The sequence below is a fragment of the Trichomonas vaginalis genome, chromosome V (assembly GCF_026262505.1).
Source record: "Trichomonas vaginalis G3 chromosome V, whole genome shotgun sequence".
NCBI classification, from domain to species: domain Eukaryota; phylum Parabasalia; order Trichomonadida; family Trichomonadidae; genus Trichomonas; species Trichomonas vaginalis.
This window is the reverse complement of record NC_067207.1, coordinates 12,830,541-12,849,838: the sequence shown is the minus strand read 5'-3', so window position 1 is coordinate 12,849,838 and position 19,298 is coordinate 12,830,541. Positions and strand designations below refer to the sequence as shown.

At 32.0% G+C, this 19,298-nt stretch overlaps 14 protein-coding genes and 1 pseudogene across 15 annotated transcripts, besides 3 other annotated features; 11 read left to right on the top strand and 4 right to left on the bottom strand.

Annotated features, from left to right (window-relative positions):
• Positions 1 to 24: 24 nt before the first annotated feature.
• TVAGG3_0326020 (uncharacterized protein) lies at positions 25 to 564 on the top strand (the record flags this gene model as incomplete). Its single annotated transcript, XM_001325892.1, has 1 exon — positions 31 to 369. The coding sequence occupies one exon, from the start codon at positions 31 to 33 to the stop codon at positions 367 to 369; it is 339 nt and encodes a 112-aa protein (XP_001325927.1).
• A 473-nt stretch (positions 565 to 1,037) lies between these two features.
• Positions 1,038 to 2,003, bottom strand: TVAGG3_0326010 (protein serine/threonine kinase protein; the record flags this gene model as incomplete). Its single annotated transcript, XM_001325891.1, has 1 exon — positions 1,038 to 2,003. One exon carries the CDS (start codon positions 2,001 to 2,003, stop codon positions 1,038 to 1,040), a length of 966 nt encoding a protein of 321 aa, XP_001325926.1.
• A 5,161-nt stretch (positions 2,004 to 7,164) lies between these two features.
• Positions 7,165 to 7,858: a terminal%2Cinverted (terminal inverted repeat of Maverick transposon ID:TVAGG3_0325770).
• Positions 7,165 to 19,298: part of a mobile genetic element that runs on past the window's edge.
• Positions 7,165 to 19,298: part of a mobile genetic element that runs on past the window's edge.
• Positions 7,856 to 8,368, bottom strand: TVAGG3_0326000 (protein of unknown function, DUF4107 family; the record flags this gene model as incomplete). The annotated part of the gene is made up of 1 exon (XM_001325890.1): positions 7,856 to 8,368. The coding sequence occupies one exon, from the start codon at positions 8,366 to 8,368 to the stop codon at positions 7,856 to 7,858; it is 513 nt and encodes a 170-aa protein (XP_001325925.1).
• TVAGG3_0325990 (protein of unknown function, DUF4106 family) lies at positions 9,523 to 10,377 on the top strand (the record flags this gene model as incomplete). Its single annotated transcript, XM_051230279.1, has 1 exon — positions 9,523 to 10,377. One exon carries the CDS (start codon positions 9,523 to 9,525, stop codon positions 10,375 to 10,377), a length of 855 nt encoding a protein of 284 aa, XP_051100009.1.
• TVAGG3_0325980 (uncharacterized protein) lies at positions 10,802 to 11,416 on the top strand (the record flags this gene model as incomplete). The annotated part of the gene is made up of 1 exon (XM_051230278.1): positions 10,802 to 11,416. The coding sequence occupies one exon, from the start codon at positions 10,802 to 10,804 to the stop codon at positions 11,414 to 11,416; it is 615 nt and encodes a 204-aa protein (XP_051100008.1).
• On the bottom strand, positions 11,643 to 12,257 carry TVAGG3_0325970 (uncharacterized protein; the record flags this gene model as incomplete). Its single annotated transcript, XM_051230277.1, has 1 exon — positions 11,643 to 12,257. One exon carries the CDS (start codon positions 12,255 to 12,257, stop codon positions 11,643 to 11,645), a length of 615 nt encoding a protein of 204 aa, XP_051100007.1.
• On the top strand, positions 13,011 to 13,940 carry TVAGG3_0325960 (annotated as a pseudogene). Its single transcript has one exon. A coding segment is annotated over exon 1 (930 nt).
• TVAGG3_0325950 (ATP binding) lies at positions 14,702 to 15,502 on the top strand (the record flags this gene model as incomplete). Its single annotated transcript, XM_051230276.1, has 1 exon — positions 14,702 to 15,502. A coding segment is annotated over one exon (801 nt), but the record flags the coding sequence as incomplete, so codon positions are not given.
• TVAGG3_0325940 (uncharacterized protein) lies at positions 15,522 to 15,829 on the top strand (the record flags this gene model as incomplete). The annotated part of the gene is made up of 1 exon (XM_051230275.1): positions 15,522 to 15,829. A coding segment is annotated over one exon (308 nt), but the record flags the coding sequence as incomplete, so codon positions are not given.
• Positions 15,918 to 16,078, top strand: TVAGG3_0325930 (uncharacterized protein; the record flags this gene model as incomplete). The annotated part of the gene is made up of 1 exon (XM_051230274.1): positions 15,918 to 16,078. A coding segment is annotated over one exon (161 nt), but the record flags the coding sequence as incomplete, so codon positions are not given.
• TVAGG3_0325920 (integrase core domain containing protein family) lies at positions 16,122 to 16,607 on the top strand (the record flags this gene model as incomplete). Its single annotated transcript, XM_051230273.1, has 1 exon — positions 16,122 to 16,607. The coding sequence occupies one exon, from the start codon at positions 16,122 to 16,124 to the stop codon at positions 16,605 to 16,607; it is 486 nt and encodes a 161-aa protein (XP_051100003.1).
• TVAGG3_0325910 (organellar and viral DNA polymerase type B) lies at positions 16,866 to 17,440 on the top strand (the record flags this gene model as incomplete). The annotated part of the gene is made up of 1 exon (XM_051230272.1): positions 16,866 to 17,440. A coding segment is annotated over one exon (575 nt), but the record flags the coding sequence as incomplete, so codon positions are not given.
• On the top strand, positions 17,580 to 17,828 carry TVAGG3_0325900 (organellar and viral DNA polymerase type B; the record flags this gene model as incomplete). Its single annotated transcript, XM_001322315.2, has 1 exon — positions 17,580 to 17,828. The coding sequence occupies one exon, from the start codon at positions 17,580 to 17,582 to the stop codon at positions 17,826 to 17,828; it is 249 nt and encodes an 82-aa protein (XP_001322350.2).
• TVAGG3_0325890 (uncharacterized protein) lies at positions 17,991 to 18,446 on the top strand (the record flags this gene model as incomplete). Its single annotated transcript, XM_001277986.1, has 1 exon — positions 17,991 to 18,446. The coding sequence occupies one exon, from the start codon at positions 17,991 to 17,993 to the stop codon at positions 18,444 to 18,446; it is 456 nt and encodes a 151-aa protein (XP_001277987.1).
• On the bottom strand, positions 18,810 to 19,184 carry TVAGG3_0325880 (uncharacterized protein; the record flags this gene model as incomplete). Its single annotated transcript, XM_001321243.1, has 1 exon — positions 18,810 to 19,184. The coding sequence occupies one exon, from the start codon at positions 19,182 to 19,184 to the stop codon at positions 18,810 to 18,812; it is 375 nt and encodes a 124-aa protein (XP_001321278.1).

The window sequence follows — 19,298 nt, the reverse complement described above, 5'->3', positions numbered from 1 at the left end:
AAAGTGACAATTTAGTGTTTTGTATAAAAAATGTCTCTCCAAAAGCTTAAAGAAATTGGAGACCAGATAATCAAAGCTGTTGAATCTAGTCCTCTTCAAGCTGAAATAGCTCAAATATCTTTGGAAAGTATCCATCATTTAATTGTTTCTACAGATCAAAATGCTGGCGTTGATGACTATAGACAACCGATGCATCCAAATATGTACGTTGATCAACAGATGGGATATCCTCAGCAAATGCCTCAACAAATGTATCAATTTGATGAAGCAATGCCCCCAGCTGTTATTGGTCCTCAGTATAGCACTGACGTTATGACACAGGCTAATAGTATCCCATTCTTATACCATCAAAATTTCCCCAACCAATAATACAATTTTTATTATCATTTAATTATTCTATATTCACTATCTCTGCATATGTATTCTTACGTTGCATATGATTATTCGCAGAATATTTGATTCTACTTATTTTGGCATTTTATTTTAATATTTGCTACACGCCCCTTTCACAATCATTTATGTTCATATTATTATGTTTGTATTTTTATATTAAACGATTTCGGTATATACATTATTATTCATTTTTCAATTATATTCTTAAAACAATTTCATCTCAATCCTAACTAAATCATTTTTGTCGAGTTTGTATCTAGAAGTTTACAAATTGATGAATCAACCAAATGTATCTGAATCCGAATGATTGATTTCAATATATTAGAAGCTAGATGCATATTAGATTTTTCTGTGGCTTAATGGTGTTCGGTGTTATGACTGTTTTGTTATTTGAAACAAAATAATTATGAAATCAAATTATACTGAGTAACCTCTATCTAATCTGAAACATATATGCTTCCCTATGAATTGATATTTCAAAAATGAGTGGATTTCATTGACTAACAATATTTCTAAAATATTCAAATTTCGAAATCAAATTATATCAATAGCGAAGTATTCACTAACAAAATTATCTAAAATCAGAATGTTTAATACATAGAAAAATTCAAATATCATGATAAAGATGAATAAAATAAATTATTTCACTTTGCAATGATTGAAGGAAGATGTCCGTGAGGCATTCTTGATGGAGCAACACTGTGTGACTTGATCCTTAGCTTAGAATGCAAAATTGTGCGGCAAGGTGGCTTTGCGATGATAATAGACTTAAGATTTGGTATAACGAAAGAATTCTTAGAGAAGGAAGAACAGGCAGTTAATGACTTGTCAGCCTGCTTAAAATAGTCACAATTGAGGAGTTCAGAAAGCATCTTCCGATTTAAGGGATTTGGTTGCAAGCAATATGATATAACTTCTTTTAGGAAAGGATCAAATATTTGGTCTTTATCATAATCCGCTCTATTTATTGTATTTATTAATTCTAAGCTATCTTGATTATTGAATGGGGATTTACCAGTTGCCATATAATATATTGTTGCTCCAAGTGACCAAACATCTGACTTTTCATTGCCCATCTCTATACGATGAAGAATTTCAGGGGCAGAATATCTGTTGATTTGTGTAATTGTCTGAGAGTTGTAGTGAGTGCGGATTTCGGGTAAATAATAGAAATCTGATATTTTAAGGCGTCCGAATTGATCAATCAAGAAATTTGATGGTTTAATATTCAGACCAAAGATACTAAAGATGTGACAAGATATCACAGCTTCAATAGTTAGTTTTATGTATCTAGAAAGATCTGTAGTTTCAACTTTGAGTCCGTTTCTAATGAATTTTTCAATATCATATCTGCAGTATTCCATGACAATAAAAACAAATTGATTAAATCTAATAAATTCATGTACAGTTACAATTTTTGAATCATCCATTGTGTTGAGTCTTTGTAAAACATCGAAATTAACTTTGGTGGCAATGATTCTTTTCAAAGCAATACCATTAGGATATCTATCTGAGGAAGCGGTAAAGATTTGACTGTAGCCATTATTACTAATAAGACTTAAAACTTGTATTCCACGGGAAAGCAGAAAAGATGTTTCATTTTCATCCATTTTTTTGAATATTGAAAAATTGTGAACTTTTGGCAAAAAAATTATTAATACGTAATAATGATCTAAATTGTTAAATTAGTATTAATTCGACGATGGTCTGTTGTTATCAATTATTTTTTGTAATCAGAATCGAGGGTGAATAATATGATTAACAATATTAGTTGAATCTATAAGCAACAAAATAATCAAATTGAGAGGAAAATATTTTCACGCTTTACATTGATACGAAAAAATTATTGAATTTTCTTCTTTATTTAACAGCTATACAAATTGGAATTGTAAAGACGGAAAAAATGAATTTAATATTTGAGAACAATTGAATTTTATAAAGAATAAATATCATATGATATTATATAATTTAATCTTTTCCCCATAAAAAATCTTCATTCAAATGAAAAATTTTCATGTGAAACAATATCATATGTGAATTTAATTTGCAGAAGAAATCATATATTAAAGGAGATTGATAAAATTTAAAATCGATACGAAAATATTTATAAATCAAATAAAAAGTATGGAAAATAATCATAGATTTGTGCCATATGTGTAATCCATTTGATTGAAGCCTGTATGTTGCATCAAAGATCACGATTATTCAGTAGAAAATTAATTTTAATTTAAAGTCAATCGTTTTTTGCTAAAAATTTACCCTTTTCCTATGTCAGAAAGGTGAGAAAAACAAAAATTCTCTGATATTGGGAATATAGATTGTTCATCTAATGAGCATTCTAAATATCATAAAAATAAGCATATTTTGTAAGCTGTCAAATTCTAGGATAACAAAAAAAATCCATATTATATGAAAAATTAATTTGTTATTAGATGCTAATTTTATTTAACAAGAAATAAAAGAAAAAATGTAAGCCCGCCAAAAAGTGTAAACTATTCAAAAATTTTTGACATTCAATGAGGATAAAAAAAGTTAAATTTAAAGCATAAAAAAAGATTTTATTCCTATAACAACCATATAAGTAGATATAATACATAATCAACATACTTGTAGTGTTTGTTCTGAGTCTTCAACTTGGCTAGGAGACTGAGAAACAGTGAATTAATCTTCCAGTCGTATCGAACTTTTTCTCTCTTCTGTACTTCTTTAGCTGGTCTTGTCTTCTACTTGCTTTTCTATCACTTTCCTTGTGTTTCAGTCTTTCTTCAGGTCTTCCTTTTTGTAATCTGTTTGAATTTCCTTTCTGTCTTCGTTTAAGTAATGGTTTGTGAGTTGTTTATATATAATCTTGTATATGTGTAATCGTTTGGTATGTTATTATTGCGTATTTATTCTTAGTTTGTTGAAAGATTTGGTAATGTTGGAATAAGTTTTTGTTTTTCGTATGATGTTTGCATCTGTGTGTTTAGTACTACATTGAGGCATCGATATTTCTTATTTTCTTGTGTTGATGTCACTCCAAAAAAAAATTCAAATCAATAAAAGGATACCAAAAATGTGAAGTGGTCAAGGACACAGAAGAAAATTTAAATTTTTTTTAGCGGTTATTTAAAAATTTTGTAAAAAATCACTATAAATTGATTTTTTAATCGTAAAAGTTTGACAAAAACAAAAATGAAATCTGCCAATAGGATTTAATTTATCTAAAGCACTATTATTAAGTGCAAAAAGCTAAAAAAAAATTTGAAATTAAATTTAAAAAATTAAACATTAATTTGCATGAAACCATATAGGTTATATTTAAAACTAATATGTAGTTGGAAAAATTATATAAGATAGCCTGAGTCATTATATGGGGTTGAAATTCAGATCGAAATTGTGTAATTAAATCTGAAAAGTTATGAAACAATCATATCAATAAGATGTAAAAAGAATAGGTAAATAAATGATTATAGAAACAATTGTTTAATCCATTTCAAAAAGGTAAAAATTACAATAATTTATAAAAATTTCATGTCTGTTAAGTTTGATATCTTGGAGTATTAAAGATTATCCTTGATAATATGCTTAACTCGATGTTTTTTGATTTTGGTAATTTTAATATAAAATTTGAATCAAGAGTTTCATTTTCGAGCAGCAACAACAGAAATGACATTTTTTCATGGAAAAAAAGTTATTTATGTAGTAACAGTTCGAAAACTCTGGTTTTGTATTTCGAAATTTCAACTACCAACATAAATCAAGATCTGATGCTAGGAATAATATTTGTTTCTGGAACAAGAGGTGTGTTGCTGATTTGAAAGGAAATTCTTGAGTTTTTGTGAAATTATCTAAATTATTTCTCCGAAGTTTCTTGAATAACCATATGAATTAGTACCACTTTGGATACTGATTCATTAGCTTGAAGGACAAGTAAGGACCTTAAAGAAGTCCAGCGCCTTAAGCTCATTTGACACTTAGGTGTCAGAAATGTGAGCTTTTATGGATGGGGGTATACCCAAGTCTACCAGATTTGCCAAATTTTGAGGGGAAAAAACCAAAATTCTAGGAGGCAGATTTTTTTATAGGAAAAAACGATCGACTTTATATGTCCAAAGATACACGCATAGATCTGGATTACAATTTCTCCATGGCCGAGAATGAATCAAGTATATTTAATTAACAACAAATTATCAAAGATCTCCTAGCTTCTGAAAGACGATTAATTGAAATCTTCCTAGTGTTTGGACTCAAAATTTCTATCGGATAAGAAAAACTCAATGAGAAAATATGATTTTTTATTCTTATATTAAAGTTGACAGTGCTCTATTTAATCTTTGATATAAAAATATAATCTTAGGAAAAGTTCTTTTTTTATTTAATTAAGATTGGAATCCATAATGCAAATATTTTGATGTACATTAAATCTTCTTAACGTATGATTCTCACAATCAGTAGTAGGGTATGAAGGGTTTAGTGACTTTTTTTGTAATCGTAAGAATTCACACAATATTGACCGATTTTGTAAGTAATTTTCATACAATCGATAAAATAAATGTATGATTCTTACGCTTTTTATTCTTACGTTTTGAAGTAAATCATGATTTAAAAATTCATGTCTTACATTTTTGAATACCCAGATTTTCCTTACTTTTACCACTCCCCATGTAATTTCTGGGGAAAACGATAATTCATTTTTTTATGGATGAATAGATCGTTTTCCTAGAAAGGACCTCATATCTCTGGCTAAAAAGAGTGTCAGATCCTAAATAGATTATTGATCTAGTGTACAAATCCAATAAAAAGCCTATTTTTTTGGCTTTTTTGGTGCTCATTTTTTCGAAGATCTACATGAATATGGGGAAACCATCGGATTTTTTTGGTTAACCCACATCTTCATGTAGTCTGGACTATCTTTCCTCGAAGGACCTCTTTACGGGTGTAAAAACTCATAAAGTTCTCAAAAGATTCATTCTCGATCTCCATGCTGAAAGAATTTACAATAAAAAAGAGATCTACGCATCAAACTACAGCCATAAATGAACTGAACCCCTAAAGCTCAGCTCTTAGTTTATCAAAAACGTCGAAATCCTTCTCATTGCAATCAAATTTTCTCAATAACTCATAAGAAAAATCGAATTTTGATTAAGCCGATGTTATAGGTATCACAAATACTACAAACTTGAGCAATATCGAAATTGCCAGCAAAAGTTTGAAATTGCATTGCTCATATTTGTTTTGTAAACTAAAAATCTGCTTATATTATTCATTAATTTTTTATATATTATTCATATACTTTAATAAAAACAATACTATTTCACCTTAAAAATGAATTTCATAAGTCAATATTATTTTTTTGAAAATGTATCAATTTTCGATTAAAACAACATGAGAATAAAATTTACGCAAAATTATTTTAAAAAATGGTTTTAAAAATTTACAATTGATTAAGAATAAGATTGCAAGAAGTTTTGAAGTTTAATTTTAAGAAAAAAAATTCGGATATTATTCATGGATCTAAGTAATCTGATATTTGAGTATCGGCACTATGTATAAAACATATATTTATAGTTTTTTTGGATTTTTATGATTTTAAATATATTCAAATTTGGCAATCCAATAGATTTTTAAAAAATAGGTAAATAAAAATAGATTACATATGCAGCAGATTTAGAACATGAAACAAATCTTATAGTGACCCAAAAAAAAATTCATGATCCAAAAAAGAAAAAAATTAGCTAAATGGGAATCAAACCTTGGCATAACGAATCATTATGTCAGATGTTTCCACTACACTACACCAACAGTTCGAAAAATACCCTTGGTGGTTCTATTTAATAGCTACTCCCAACGATAGGCGGTGTCCCCAGCTTTAGAGGGGTGGTAAAAGTAAGGAAAATCTGGGTAATTTATTTTTTTAATTCGTAAGAAATGAGTGAATCAAAATTCGTGACTGTGAATCAATTAATGGATAAACTTTCACCAATTCTCACCCAGGTTAAACAAGTAGACGTTTATTTTGATGATTGCATACAAAGTTTATTTTATAAAGGTAAGTTTAATATTAAACCTATTGCTTTTGCATTTGATGGTAAATTAATCGAAAATTCAAAAATTTGGGAATTAATTCCGGATATTGAATTTATAACAAATATTAAGGATAAATGGTTTAAACAACAAAACCACCTCACTAAAGTTCTTTGTAGATTAATGATTAAAACTGAGGAAAAAGAATTTAACGGGTTTAAATATCATCCATGTAAAATTTTAGAACTTGGTAACGAAAAACTTCAGAAAAAATTAAACGAAAGACTATCAAAAGATAAAGTTGAAAGAGTAAATAAACTCGCTAAAGGTAATGGTAATGATGAAGAAGAATTTGATGAGTTCAACATTGAACTTTAAGAAACTAATGATTATTTGAATTTATGAAATCAATTATTTGATTCATTCTTTCTTCAATCTCTTCTATTCTTTTTGTTAAATCATCTATTTTCATTAATGAGGTGATTCTTGATTGAGGAATAGATTTCAAACTAACCACTCCTTTTATTTTTGAAATTTTGAATCCATCAACTTTAAACATTTTATTCAATTTACATGTTGTCAATTCTTCAAATAATTTTTTATTATTAGCATAATAGTCATTAAATTCTTCAACAGATGAAAAAATTTTTATTTCAGTAATTGGTTTAACAACGTTTATTTTTTGTTGAACATTTTCACTTTCATTTATTTCTTCCTCCTCTGTTTCATTTATTTTTAAAATCGGTTTCATTTATCATTAAATAAAGTTAGTATACATATCATGGGTACTGAGGCACTGCGCGTCTCCTTACCCCTGATATGTGAATTTGACACTTTACGAAACCGTTAACATATATTTTACAACACAACGACAACACTAACTTAACCTTAAATATTTACAAAGCCACCAACCACTTCACCTCACTAATGTTTTCACAAACGACTTCACTACTGTAAAAATAAACGTTCTCACTTACAAAAGTATTGCAGCGCTTCCCATTGCTGTGCTTCACATAACAGCTCATAATCTTCTGACTCACTTTCTTCTTCATATAGGTCAAAATCACTGTCATAGTTTATACCTGTAAGTTTTGACAAAGCTAATGAAACACGTTTACCGTTTGTATCGTATGCTTGTATAAACTTTCCATTATGCTTGTAGTCATAAACGCTCAAACTAACTTTACCCTTTCTCCCTCGTATCTGATAGAATGTATTTTCACGAGGAACGAAGAACAAATTCTTGAACTCATGACCGTTGTAGTTTGTTATCTCAATAGTTTTCGTCATTTATATAAAAATAAACTTAAAAATAAAATAAAAAATAAACTTAAAAATTAATGATATCACCACCCTCACACGTATGAAAACATAGCGCAAAAATAAATTTAGGTGAAGCGGTGAGATCTCACCTCTTTTTTCACCTGTTTTTCACCCTATTTTCCCCTTGAATTCATTACTTTATAACTCTCTTCCTTGGTTTCTTTTTAGTTGCTTTCTTCACGTCTGTCTCCAACTTGACTGTCTTTCTTCTTCGGCCGTAATGATACCAGTTACTTCCACCAGTCAATGGGTTAAATGGTCTTTCGTAAGGGTTTCCATACATTCCATAGGGACCATACGGAAGAACTACTGATGGAGGAAGAGTTCCATCGACTCTATTTAAATGCATTGTTTCACCTTTCATCTGGTCATTAAAGTCTTTTGCGTGTTTTGCAAACTCATCGTCCTTTCCTAAAGCATTTTCTGACTCAGTCGCAACCAAATTGGATGCTTTATTTATGAGCCCTATTTTATTTAATCTTAACTTCTTTGCAACCCAGCCTCCAATCTTCCCTTTATTTGCATCTAATGTCTTCGAAACCCTTCCTCCACTCATTTTATTTACTGCGTCATAAGCTCCAAGTGCTTTTGCTCCAAATGCTAATGCTTTTGTTCCCATTGCGCCTAAAGCTGCCCAAGCTACCATTTACACCATATTAAAATCATCTCTCTTCAATATTATCTCATAAAAGTTCTCGTTACTGGAGAAAGTCAATGAAACATAAGCGTTCTCACAGGCTTCGCCCTCACCGCTTTGCGGTCTATCTAACTTATTTCTTATCTCATCTATACGCTTCAAAATATCTGAACAATTGCTAACATCTTCTACAACAGTTATTTCATCATGAATGACCTTCAAGAACAAGCTCATTTAATATGCTATTAAAATCATTTCAATAATGAGTCCATCCTTTCCATCTTTAGGTAGCACAACATCTTTCATTGAAGAAGGTTCGACAAGTCTTATGTTAAACTTACTGACAAAGTTTGTTATACTATAATGCTTGGCGGCGAATACATGTAGTTTGAAAGACATAATATAGATTCTTCAGCAAATTCACTTATACTGGATTTTATAACAATGTTCTCACGAGACCAAATACCACCAATTGACAATTTGTAAGCAATCCTGCTGAGCCTTCAACTGTAAACGTCGATGGTAACATTCCACGAAGGTCATCTATTGACATCGTTGAGTCACTGTATTTAAATATTTTCTTAAAGCAATCGTCATTATCTAACCATGCAATAGCTTTGAAGTTTTCATTCGAATATACATCTGCTTCATTAAATGTAAATCCTGACTTCTTTGCAGAGATGACTTTAAAATCTATTGAGTTTGTTTCAAAATTATATGCTATGGTAACTTCTGAAGGTAATGGATGTCCTTCCGCAGTCAGTTGTTCTCTCACTACCGTTTGAAGCTTTGTGTTAAAAACTTTCATGTCATCTCCTGTGTCTAGGTTCACATACACAGCAACAGGAAAACTATCTTGCTTCTTTGTTTCATCATTATATCTCAAAACATTAAAGTTCTTCAATAATATTGTTCTTCCTGCTGGAATACTTCGAACCTGTCTGATTTCAATAGCTTTCTCACCTCCTACATACTCTACCCAGTGCCTTGGATATTCATAAGTATACTGACTTTCTTGAATTTTGGTTGGTTTCATCATAACGTGTTCATAGTATATCTTTATACTCTTGTCAGTTAGACTCGGTGCTATGTTCTGAATATTTCTGACTTGCATTTTTAATGGAGATAAAATGAAGCATTTAATACATGACGTAGATGAAGACATGAATGAAACTACAGACAAACTTAACTCTTCTCTCATTCTTCCTTTCAGTAAGGACTATGAGTTCTGTTCAAATGGCGTTTATTTCTATTGTGGAAAGATGGGTTCAGGTAAGACATTTAATTTAATTCGTCATATACTCATAACAGAGCGTTTAGGAAACGACTCTTACTATGACCAAATCATTATATCAGCAACTTCAGACTCTATGGATTCAACAGCGAAAACATTTATGTCAAAAGTTCAAGCCTCTGTCGTTAAAGTTCCAGACAGTGAACTCATTGAATTTCTTCAACGTTACATTCGACGTAAGAGGAAATATTATGCCATCGTTGAATTTATACAGTCAGGAATGCAAAAGACTTCTGAGGAGATGGAAAGAATTATTGACAAACACCACTTACGTCAGTACTCAGGAGTTTACGATATGAAACGACTGACAAACTACATTCTATCAAAACTTTCAAAATACCCCTTCAAAAAATATCCTTCAAACACTCTGCTCGTTTGCGACGACTTCGCTGGTAAAGGTTTAGTGTCAAAACCAGACTCACCATTAGCTAATATCATTACTAAAGTCAGACATTACCATTTAACTGTAGCAATACTTATGCAAACATGGAGGTTTTTAGCTTTAAACATAAAACGTCTCATAACTGACTTCGTTATCTTTCAAGGTTTCTCACGCTATGATATTGAACTCATTTGGAAACAGTCAGGTATAACATTACCTTTTGAAGAAATTTGGGAAGCATATAAGTCTCTCATCTCTCCTCGTTCATACCTTGAGATTCATATCATGACTAATACCATTAAAGTCAAAAATATTCCATGGGAACGACCAACATTGTTTTAAAGTTTAACCTTCAATTGACTGATGGTAAACAAATTCCATGCATCTCTGTCGCCATTTCTGTTAATATTTTTGCTGTCATTCATATCATCCACTTCTCCATCCGTTAGCTTTTGAGGATATGTGTTAGAATAGCTGTTCTTAAATGAAGGCTTTCTCTCCCTTGAGAGCATAAACTCTATAACTTTCTGCATACTTTATGTTTGAACCTCCTGAGCCATCATTGACATAAATTTTTATAGGCTTCCACCCTTTGTTCATGTTCCTGCTTCTTCCCTTAGCTCTTTTGTTCAGTAGTTCTACATCTTTATACACAGCTCCTGTCTCAGTGAATTCAACAATATTTTCATTCGTTAGCTTTACATTCAAACCCTTGTCGAGTATATTGTTCATTTCATACATATAAAAGGTTTTTATTCTATATGAAATGAGAAGCAAATCCATCTTAGCTGGTGCCGTTAATGTTCCAATTGAACCAACATCAAATGTTGACTCACGAACGACAAACAATATTGTCATAAAGAACTATAGTTCAGAGTGTTTGAAAGAACCAGAACCAGAGCTGAAATCCGTGAATTTAAACACAGCTTCAAACGCTAACGCTACATCAGATGTTAAGTTAGAGTATCCACCACTGGACCAAATTCTTTCAAGAGAAGCCAACGACAACCCTTACATAAATGTTCAAACAAATCCTTCAGATAACGTAGACCATTACCTTCTTCAGTTATACCAAACAATTTTACTCAAAGACGATAAGAAGCTTTTGACAAATCTTATAAGTAAGAACCAAATAATTCTAACAAAGGAGGACCTTGAAAATGTTATATCACGAATAACAGGGAAGCAATGTGTCATTGACTATCTCGACCCTGAAATCGAATGCTGTGGTCAAACGCCACCATTCATGAAAATAGGTAACATCCGCATCATTGAAACACCAGGAACTACAGGAGTTGAGTTTAAGTATAAATATTCGAATGAATATACAAAACTTTCAACAGAATATAAACTTTGCTTGAAATATGTTTTAGTAAATTAAAGCAATTTGTAATATCTATCCAAAACTTCTTCAACAGTATCGAACTCATCTTCATAATGCAAACCTAATCTTATTGACTTGGTGCAGTTTTCACTAACACAATATAGCGCTTTGCGCTCGGCGCCTTTGACGCCTTTTTCTGTTCTCTTGACTGACATAACTAACTCATTTGTTTCATCAAACAGCAACAACCAAAGTTCATGACCTAATACATAACATTCATACTTTATATTTTTAGCTCTGAGTTCTCTTGTAAGCTGTTGCATTTAATATTTTCTAAAAAGTCAACTTCAACAGTCATTCGCACTGGTGCCTTCAGTTCTACAGGCTCTCCTTGAAAGTCAACAAGTCTGAATTGCATGTCTTTCAAATTATGAGGACTAATGCGAATCCATTTACCTAAATGAGTTGCTATGACAGGAACGTTTGGAATGAACATTGAATTGACTGCATAACAGAAAGACTTATATTCTACTGAACCTTTACTATTAACTCCTGAAATACCTGTGACATTAGCTATTTTAGACTCAATGTACAAACAATTACCATAACATACGTATGGAACAGATTTCATCTCAATCGTTTTGTCAACACTTTTCAAAGGAAATGTCATATGGTATGCACCCAAAAGAAGTTGAACTCTATGACTCATTCGTGTTATCTTGAACTCTTTCTTGCTACTGAACTTCAATGTTCCCTCAGAAGAGAGTTCGACATCTATGTTGTCAATAGTTTCTTCATTTATGAGAGTACCTATGACTCCAGCAATTTTATCTATTCTATACTCTGCTCTGTTAGGAAATGTTATAAAACTTCTTTTGTCATCTATTTCAAACTCCATGAAATCTGTTTCATCTGTTATGACAAAAGTTGCGATAGTATTGAAGTCAACAACTCTGAAAGCAAGTGCTTCATTCTGAAGACCTAAGTTTGTTTGAAGCTTTACTGTTCCATATTCGTTTGGGTCTGTACTTTGCAAATAGAACAACATTTTATTCTCATTAAAATATGACTATTGCTGCATATGCGTATGAAACAAATGAAGCAAGAAGAGCACATGAACTAGTAAACGAAAACTCAACTTTAACCATTGAAGGCAATGATTTAGTCATTGACGATGGAAAAACTAAAAAAGTCATTGATTTCGATACTTTTAACACTTATGACCCATTCATTACAACAAGCAAGGTTCCTATCATAAATGATGGAACGGTGCAATATATAAATTCTACAGTAGATGCCTCATTAGTGAAAGTATTAAATGTTCTCATTGAATTGTTAAAGAGCTTTCGATTTGACGACAACATTAAATGCCTAAAGAATTTAGTCATGAATGAGAAACAAATTCTTGGCGTTGCTGGTAGCAGTAATGATGTACACCTTATGACATTAGAATATTATAACGAACATAAAGATGAACTGAAAGGAGAGAAGGGTGACACCGGACCTCAAGGACCACAAGGAATACAAGGAATACAAGGAATACAAGGACCTCAAGGCGAAAACGGTTTGGATGGAAAGGATGGAAAGGATGGAAAAACTGCTAAATCATGGATATGGGACCTTATAAATACTGGTTTAACAGCTGCTTCATATGGAGTTCTTCAATACCAAATCGGAAAGATATGGGCAGTACTTGGTGAAGAAGCTTTAAATGACGTTAAAAATGCTTTGAACTTCATTTCAAATGGTTCGGATACTATTAAAACTTTATCTGGTTGGATGCAAGAAACAAGGAGTCAAATAGATACTGTAAGACGTATAGCAAACAATGCACGTACGGGATTGGATACTTTACGACAAGCACAAAATACACTAAAGGAAGCAAATGATATTCTTGGCTCAGTATCAGACATGCATGAAGATTGGCTTAAAGGTATTGACAAATCTTTAAAAAATCACAGTCAGTCTATTGCTGACTACAAGAAAAGTATAGATTTTTTACATAGTGCTATGGACGTACATGATGGAAGCATAAGGAACTTACTTAATGCTAACAATAACTTACCAGGAACTATTAAAGCATTTATAAAGTCCTTTGTAAAACCCGGTGCTCTAACATTTAGGTCTTTGAGAGCAAGAGCATTGAAGTCAAGAGATGCAGAAACTCCAACAGAACCTACAGAAGGAACTGAAACAACAGAAACTCCAGAAGAACCACCAAAACCAACAGCTAATGAAATATTGTTCGAATATTTTCCAAGGTACTCTGTTCTCATTGCATACATTCAAGAAATACTTAAGAAAGCAGACTTGACTTTAGGAGATGATGAAAGTTCTGTATATCTTTCGTTCCAGTTTCAAATAGCAGAACTTTTGAGACAGATATGTTTAATGTATGACAACATCTCTGATTTCACAAGATATGATGACGACCATGACCCCGAACACGGTGAAGAAGAAGTTTTACAAACATCCATTAAGACAGGAAAGGTTTTAACACAAAGTCTCATTATTGACACCAAAGATGGTGAAGTGGACGTTCTTCAAGAGCTGAAGAAAAATACTTCTTCGGGAGGTGGTGGTAGGCATGAACTTGAAATAAATGAGATAGAAGAGAAATTAGCCGAAAAAGCAGATAAAGAACATAAACACAATATCTCCGATATAAATGAACTTCAAGCTACATTAAATAGTAAAGCGGACAAAAATGAACTTGACGCAATGAACAAAGTTTTGAAATCTCATAAACACAATATCTCCGATATAAATGAACTTCAAGCTACATTAAATAGTAAAGCGGACAAGAACCATGTTCATTATATAACTTCAGACGAACAGATTATAACGGACTACCATGGATATTTAACACGAAGTGATGAAGCGAAGACAAAAAATGTTAATGAAAGAAGATATAAATACATTCGTGCTAAAGGTTATGACATAAGCTGTACTGTACAGTATGATGTAGCTAAAGCACCAGAAGCATTTGGTTATACCGGTGAAATTTATGCCTCTACTTTCAATGTTAACGGTGTATTAGTTGAACCAAGATTTACTTTGAGAGTTAAGGCAAAAATAACGTTTGAAGATGCTATTAAAAGTAAAGCTGACAAAGTTGAACTCGAAGCAACGAACAAAGTTTTGAAATCTCATAAACACAACATCTCCGATATAAATGAACTTCAAGCTACATTAGACAGTAAAGCTGACAAGAACCATACACATAAATCCTTCACTACTGTTAGAGCAGACGACATAATATTGAACTTTGACCTTGGTTCAAGTGCACCATTAGAAAATCCAAGTACAAGCGTAAAAGATACTCTTAACAGTTTAGATAAGAGTTGCAGGAACATTGAAAGTCATGCCAGAAACTTTGAAGCACATGAACTACCAACAATGTTAGATAAGAAAGCAGATAAAACTTATGTGGATGCAGAACTAACAAAGAAATTTTCGAAACCAGATACAATGACATTTACAACAGAAATTATAAATGGTGAACCAGCAACTCCATTTGAATTTGTTAGAGGTCTTCAACCAGATACTTTTGAATTTTTCTTGGATAATTCTATTGAACTAACATTACATTATAAAAGTGGAACAAATGCAACATTTCATCCGGGAGATACATTCCAAATGGTATTTAATGACATAAGTTCTTTAGAATATGTTTATAGAGTTATGAGCATATATGATTTAATATATCCTATAGGAGCTGTTTATACGTCTATGAATCCAATAAATCCAAACACTTTATTTGGTGGTAGATGGTATGAAATAGTTGACAGTTTTCCATTCTACACTAATACGCAGTCAATGAAGATGGGAGGTTCAAAGAAAATAGGTATTGAAAACCTTCCTTCACATATGCATAGGTTCAGTGGAAGAACATCTGTGGAAGGAAACCATTCACATTCAATAACAAAAAGAGGTTATACAAATCTTGCAGCGGGTTCGGATAGACAGGGAATGCATAGATATGATATTTCAACTGACCCAGTAGATTCAAGCACAGGTATTTTCTGTGGAACCGCAGGAAATCATACACATGTTGTAGCTGGTATTACAGACCCAGCAGGTAATGGAAAAGATTATATGCCTCCTTATATAACAATGCACGCTTGGATACGAGTTGGTTAAACTCTTTAACTTTACATAAATGAGCTTGAAAGAAGTATTCGAACAACATCCATGGAGGTCATTTAAGAAGTTCAATGAAGCTGCAAAGAGTCGGGGATTTACTAACAGAGCTGAAGTGAAAAGGTTCTTTGACAAAAATGTTGTACATCAAACAAAAATAAACCCTTACGACTACTTTTTACCAATTTACTCCAACACTCCTGACGCATACCAATTTGACACTCTCATTCAAAGCAGAAAAGGAGGACATAAACCATTCCTCATCTTCATAAATGTTAACACTCGTAAAGCATATGCATATCCAATGAAAAATAAAGGAACTCGTGAAGTGTTAAGAGTTTTACAAAAGTTTGTAGCAGAACATAACCCAAGTACTTTAACATCAGACCAAGACAGTGCATACCTCAGCAATGAAATCACAGAATTTCTCATTAAGCATAACATAACTCACTACACTACTGAAGACCATAACCATAACATACTCGGCATCATAAACCGCTTCATAAGGACTCTCAGAGATTTAAACCAAGAGCGAGACTTTACCGAAGAAACAATGAAACATTTTCTCGAAGTATATAATTCCTCAACACATTCTACAACAGGACATACACCAAATTCAATGACACAACAACAAGAAGAAAAGTATATACAAAAGAAACGAAGCCAAACACAAAATATCAGAAATTCAACACAATTTACCCTCATTCCTGGAACAAAAGTTCGTGTAGTTCTTGACGACAAACCGTTGACAAAGAAACGTTTAAGGTTAAGTCGAAATTATTATATCGTAGACTCTACGCAAGGTAATGGATATCTTATAAAAGCTGCCGACGACTCTATTGCGTTTTATCCTCGACATAAATTAGTCGAAAGTAGTAATGGCAAACTTGCTGAAACCATTGACGAAGCAAAGCGAGGAGTGGTTATTGAAATACTTGGCTATAACACAAACGATGACACTTATAAAGTAAGATATGAAGGAGGCGTTGAAGATGTTATACCATCTAAGAACTTGAGAGAGTCGAAGCCAACACATCTGGGACCATTAGAGCGGGAGTACTGGAAAGACAAAAATATGCCAGAAAGAATAAGAAAATTCTTCTAAACTTTTTCATTAGATGTAAATCAGACAAAAATAATGTTTAGGTGAAGAGGTGAGATCTCACCTGTTTTTTCACCTCTTTTTCACCTCTTGAATTTTCATGAATTTTCACAAAAGACCAAAAATAATGTTTAGGTGAAGAGGTGAGATCTCACCTGTTTTTTCACCTCTTTTTCACCTCTTGAATTTTCATGAATTTTCCCGAAATAAAAAATAAAGTTAGTTTTATTTTTTTTTATTTTTTTATTTTGTATAAAAGATATGATTTCAACAATCGGCACAACAACAATTCAAGCCGCGAACGGCGGGACTCTGTCCACAACAACAGCACCAAACTCGTTAGTCATGAATCCTACGTCAATGTTAGTAGAGATGAAAAACTTCATTCCTTCTTCATATACTTTTGAAACAAAAATCCAGAAGATAAAGCAAGAACTTTTAACAAGTAATTTAGACTGTAGTGCGAAAGATGAAGAAAATGAAGAATATCTTTATGAAATGCAGGACATTATTGACCATTTACCCAAATTGCCTGAAATCCAACAACAAAAACTCACTATTCCTGAATTCGACGAAATTGAAGTGAAACCAACTGACTCAGTAGAAATAAAGAAGTTCATACGTAAAGTAAATTATGAATTCCTTGGTTTTCATTGCAACCATAAGGTTATGGACAAAGATTGCGACATGGTATATAAAAACATTTCTGACATATATAAATCTGAGGAGTTTAAGACTTACGATAACTTTGTTTCATTAGTTGCAAAATGTGTTTGGGAAATAAGAGATAAAGATAGAAGAGGCAAAGTATGGAACGAACAAATAAGACCCGCTATGTTTGAGATGAAAAGCATTGACGCCTTAGTTGTTTTAGCTGGTTTTATTTCAATGTATAACGCAAAAATGAACCCGCAATGTTCAAAATGTAAGGCAGCAATTAGGAAATATAACTACTCAGTCAAAGAGATAGAAAGAATGAGAAACGACTATGCAGACTTAAAGAAAGAAGCAGAAAAGCCAGTAGAAGATAAAATGAACATGTTAGAATTTCTGAACAAAAACTATCCAACAGCAGAAGATTTCCTTCTATCTGACGTCAAGAAGAAGTATAAAGAAACCTTCGGTATTGTTAAAACTTTTGACATACTGACAGAAGAAATAGAAGCTACGAAATTGTTTAGGATTTCAAATATACATCGTACAATTCATGTAAAACGCTTGTGAAAAAACTGGGGTGAAAAAAGGTGAAAAAACAGGTGAGATCTCACCTCTTCACCTAAACATTATTTTTGCTTTAATTAAATGCTTTCCGGAAACGTCGATGAAAATCATATGGACAAATTATATGAAAAAATTAATAATGATTACCCCTCATTAACCAGGGAAATGACGGATTCTATAGTTCGTAAATTCGATGAAATACAGGATATGTGGTTCGACAGATTCGACATGAACGATAAGGAAAAGAGAAAGAACGATAACAATTTACTTACTAAAAGAATCCTAAAATCTAAAATAGGTGAAGCTTCAACATTTAACACAGTACATAACTTTTACACCGCTGTTTATATTTTCAATAATTTATTTAACGATGAACGAGAAAGAAAAAGTATGTTTAACGGAAGAAATGAATATGATTTTATCCTTTGTGCTGTTCGGGATGTTGACATGAAACTAAAGAAAATATTCTTATTACAAGATGACACGGTTGAAGATGAAGTCAATGAGTTTTTAAATCGTGATTTAAATGAAATTGATGAAGTTATGACCGAATGTTATAAAAAGTTCAAGGGTGAAAAAACTGGGGTGAAAAAACAGGTGAGATCTCACCTCTTCACCTAAATTATATTTTTGTTCAAAGCTTCCACGAGAGAAAAGATTCCTCATTCGCTAAGGATTCCAAAAATGAAAAAATCATTGATTTCGGCTGAGAAAAAACAGCAAAACCCTTCTTCCACGGGAATAAAGAAATAAAGAAGAAATAAAGAAGAAATAAAGTAAATTTTTTATTTATTCCCGTGGAAGATAGAGCACTTTTATGACACTTTTTATTCACGACAAACAAGACAAACAAAGAAAATAAGAAAATACGGCGCTGTCGCGGTTCGAACCACAGACTCTGACCCCTCCATAACACCACCTTAGACCACTGTGCTACGTAGCCTGTCGACATAAGATTTTATAAATTGCATATTTGACGTAAATTTATTTCCATCTAGCTTCCCACCGCATAAGATATTCATACGTGTTTGTAAGACATTCATTAAAATTCTTTTCTATTGCATCTAATCTTGCGTTATTTTTTTCAATAGCTTGTCTGTATTCTTCATCATCTCCAGCAGTGTTTGGGTCTTCACGTTTAAAATATTCATTGTTAACCAATTTTTTATCTACAAATTTTATTAGTGTTTGATTCACTTCGTTATGATAACGGTCATATTCTTTCAATACGTAAGTGAAGACAAAATGCGTCGTACCTTCAATCTTAAAGCTTAAAGAACTTTCAACACAGTTTTGAGGGTCTGTCAGTGCGTCAATGAGATAGTATTCGAAGTCAGTCAATAATCTTTTTAAAGTCATTTCATACAGGATAAAATTTAATGTTGTGAAGAAATAGTGTTTATCTCAGAAAAAATAACGCTAATTTTATTTTTATTTATTTTTTTATTTTGTATGTAAAGACAGTAATGACAA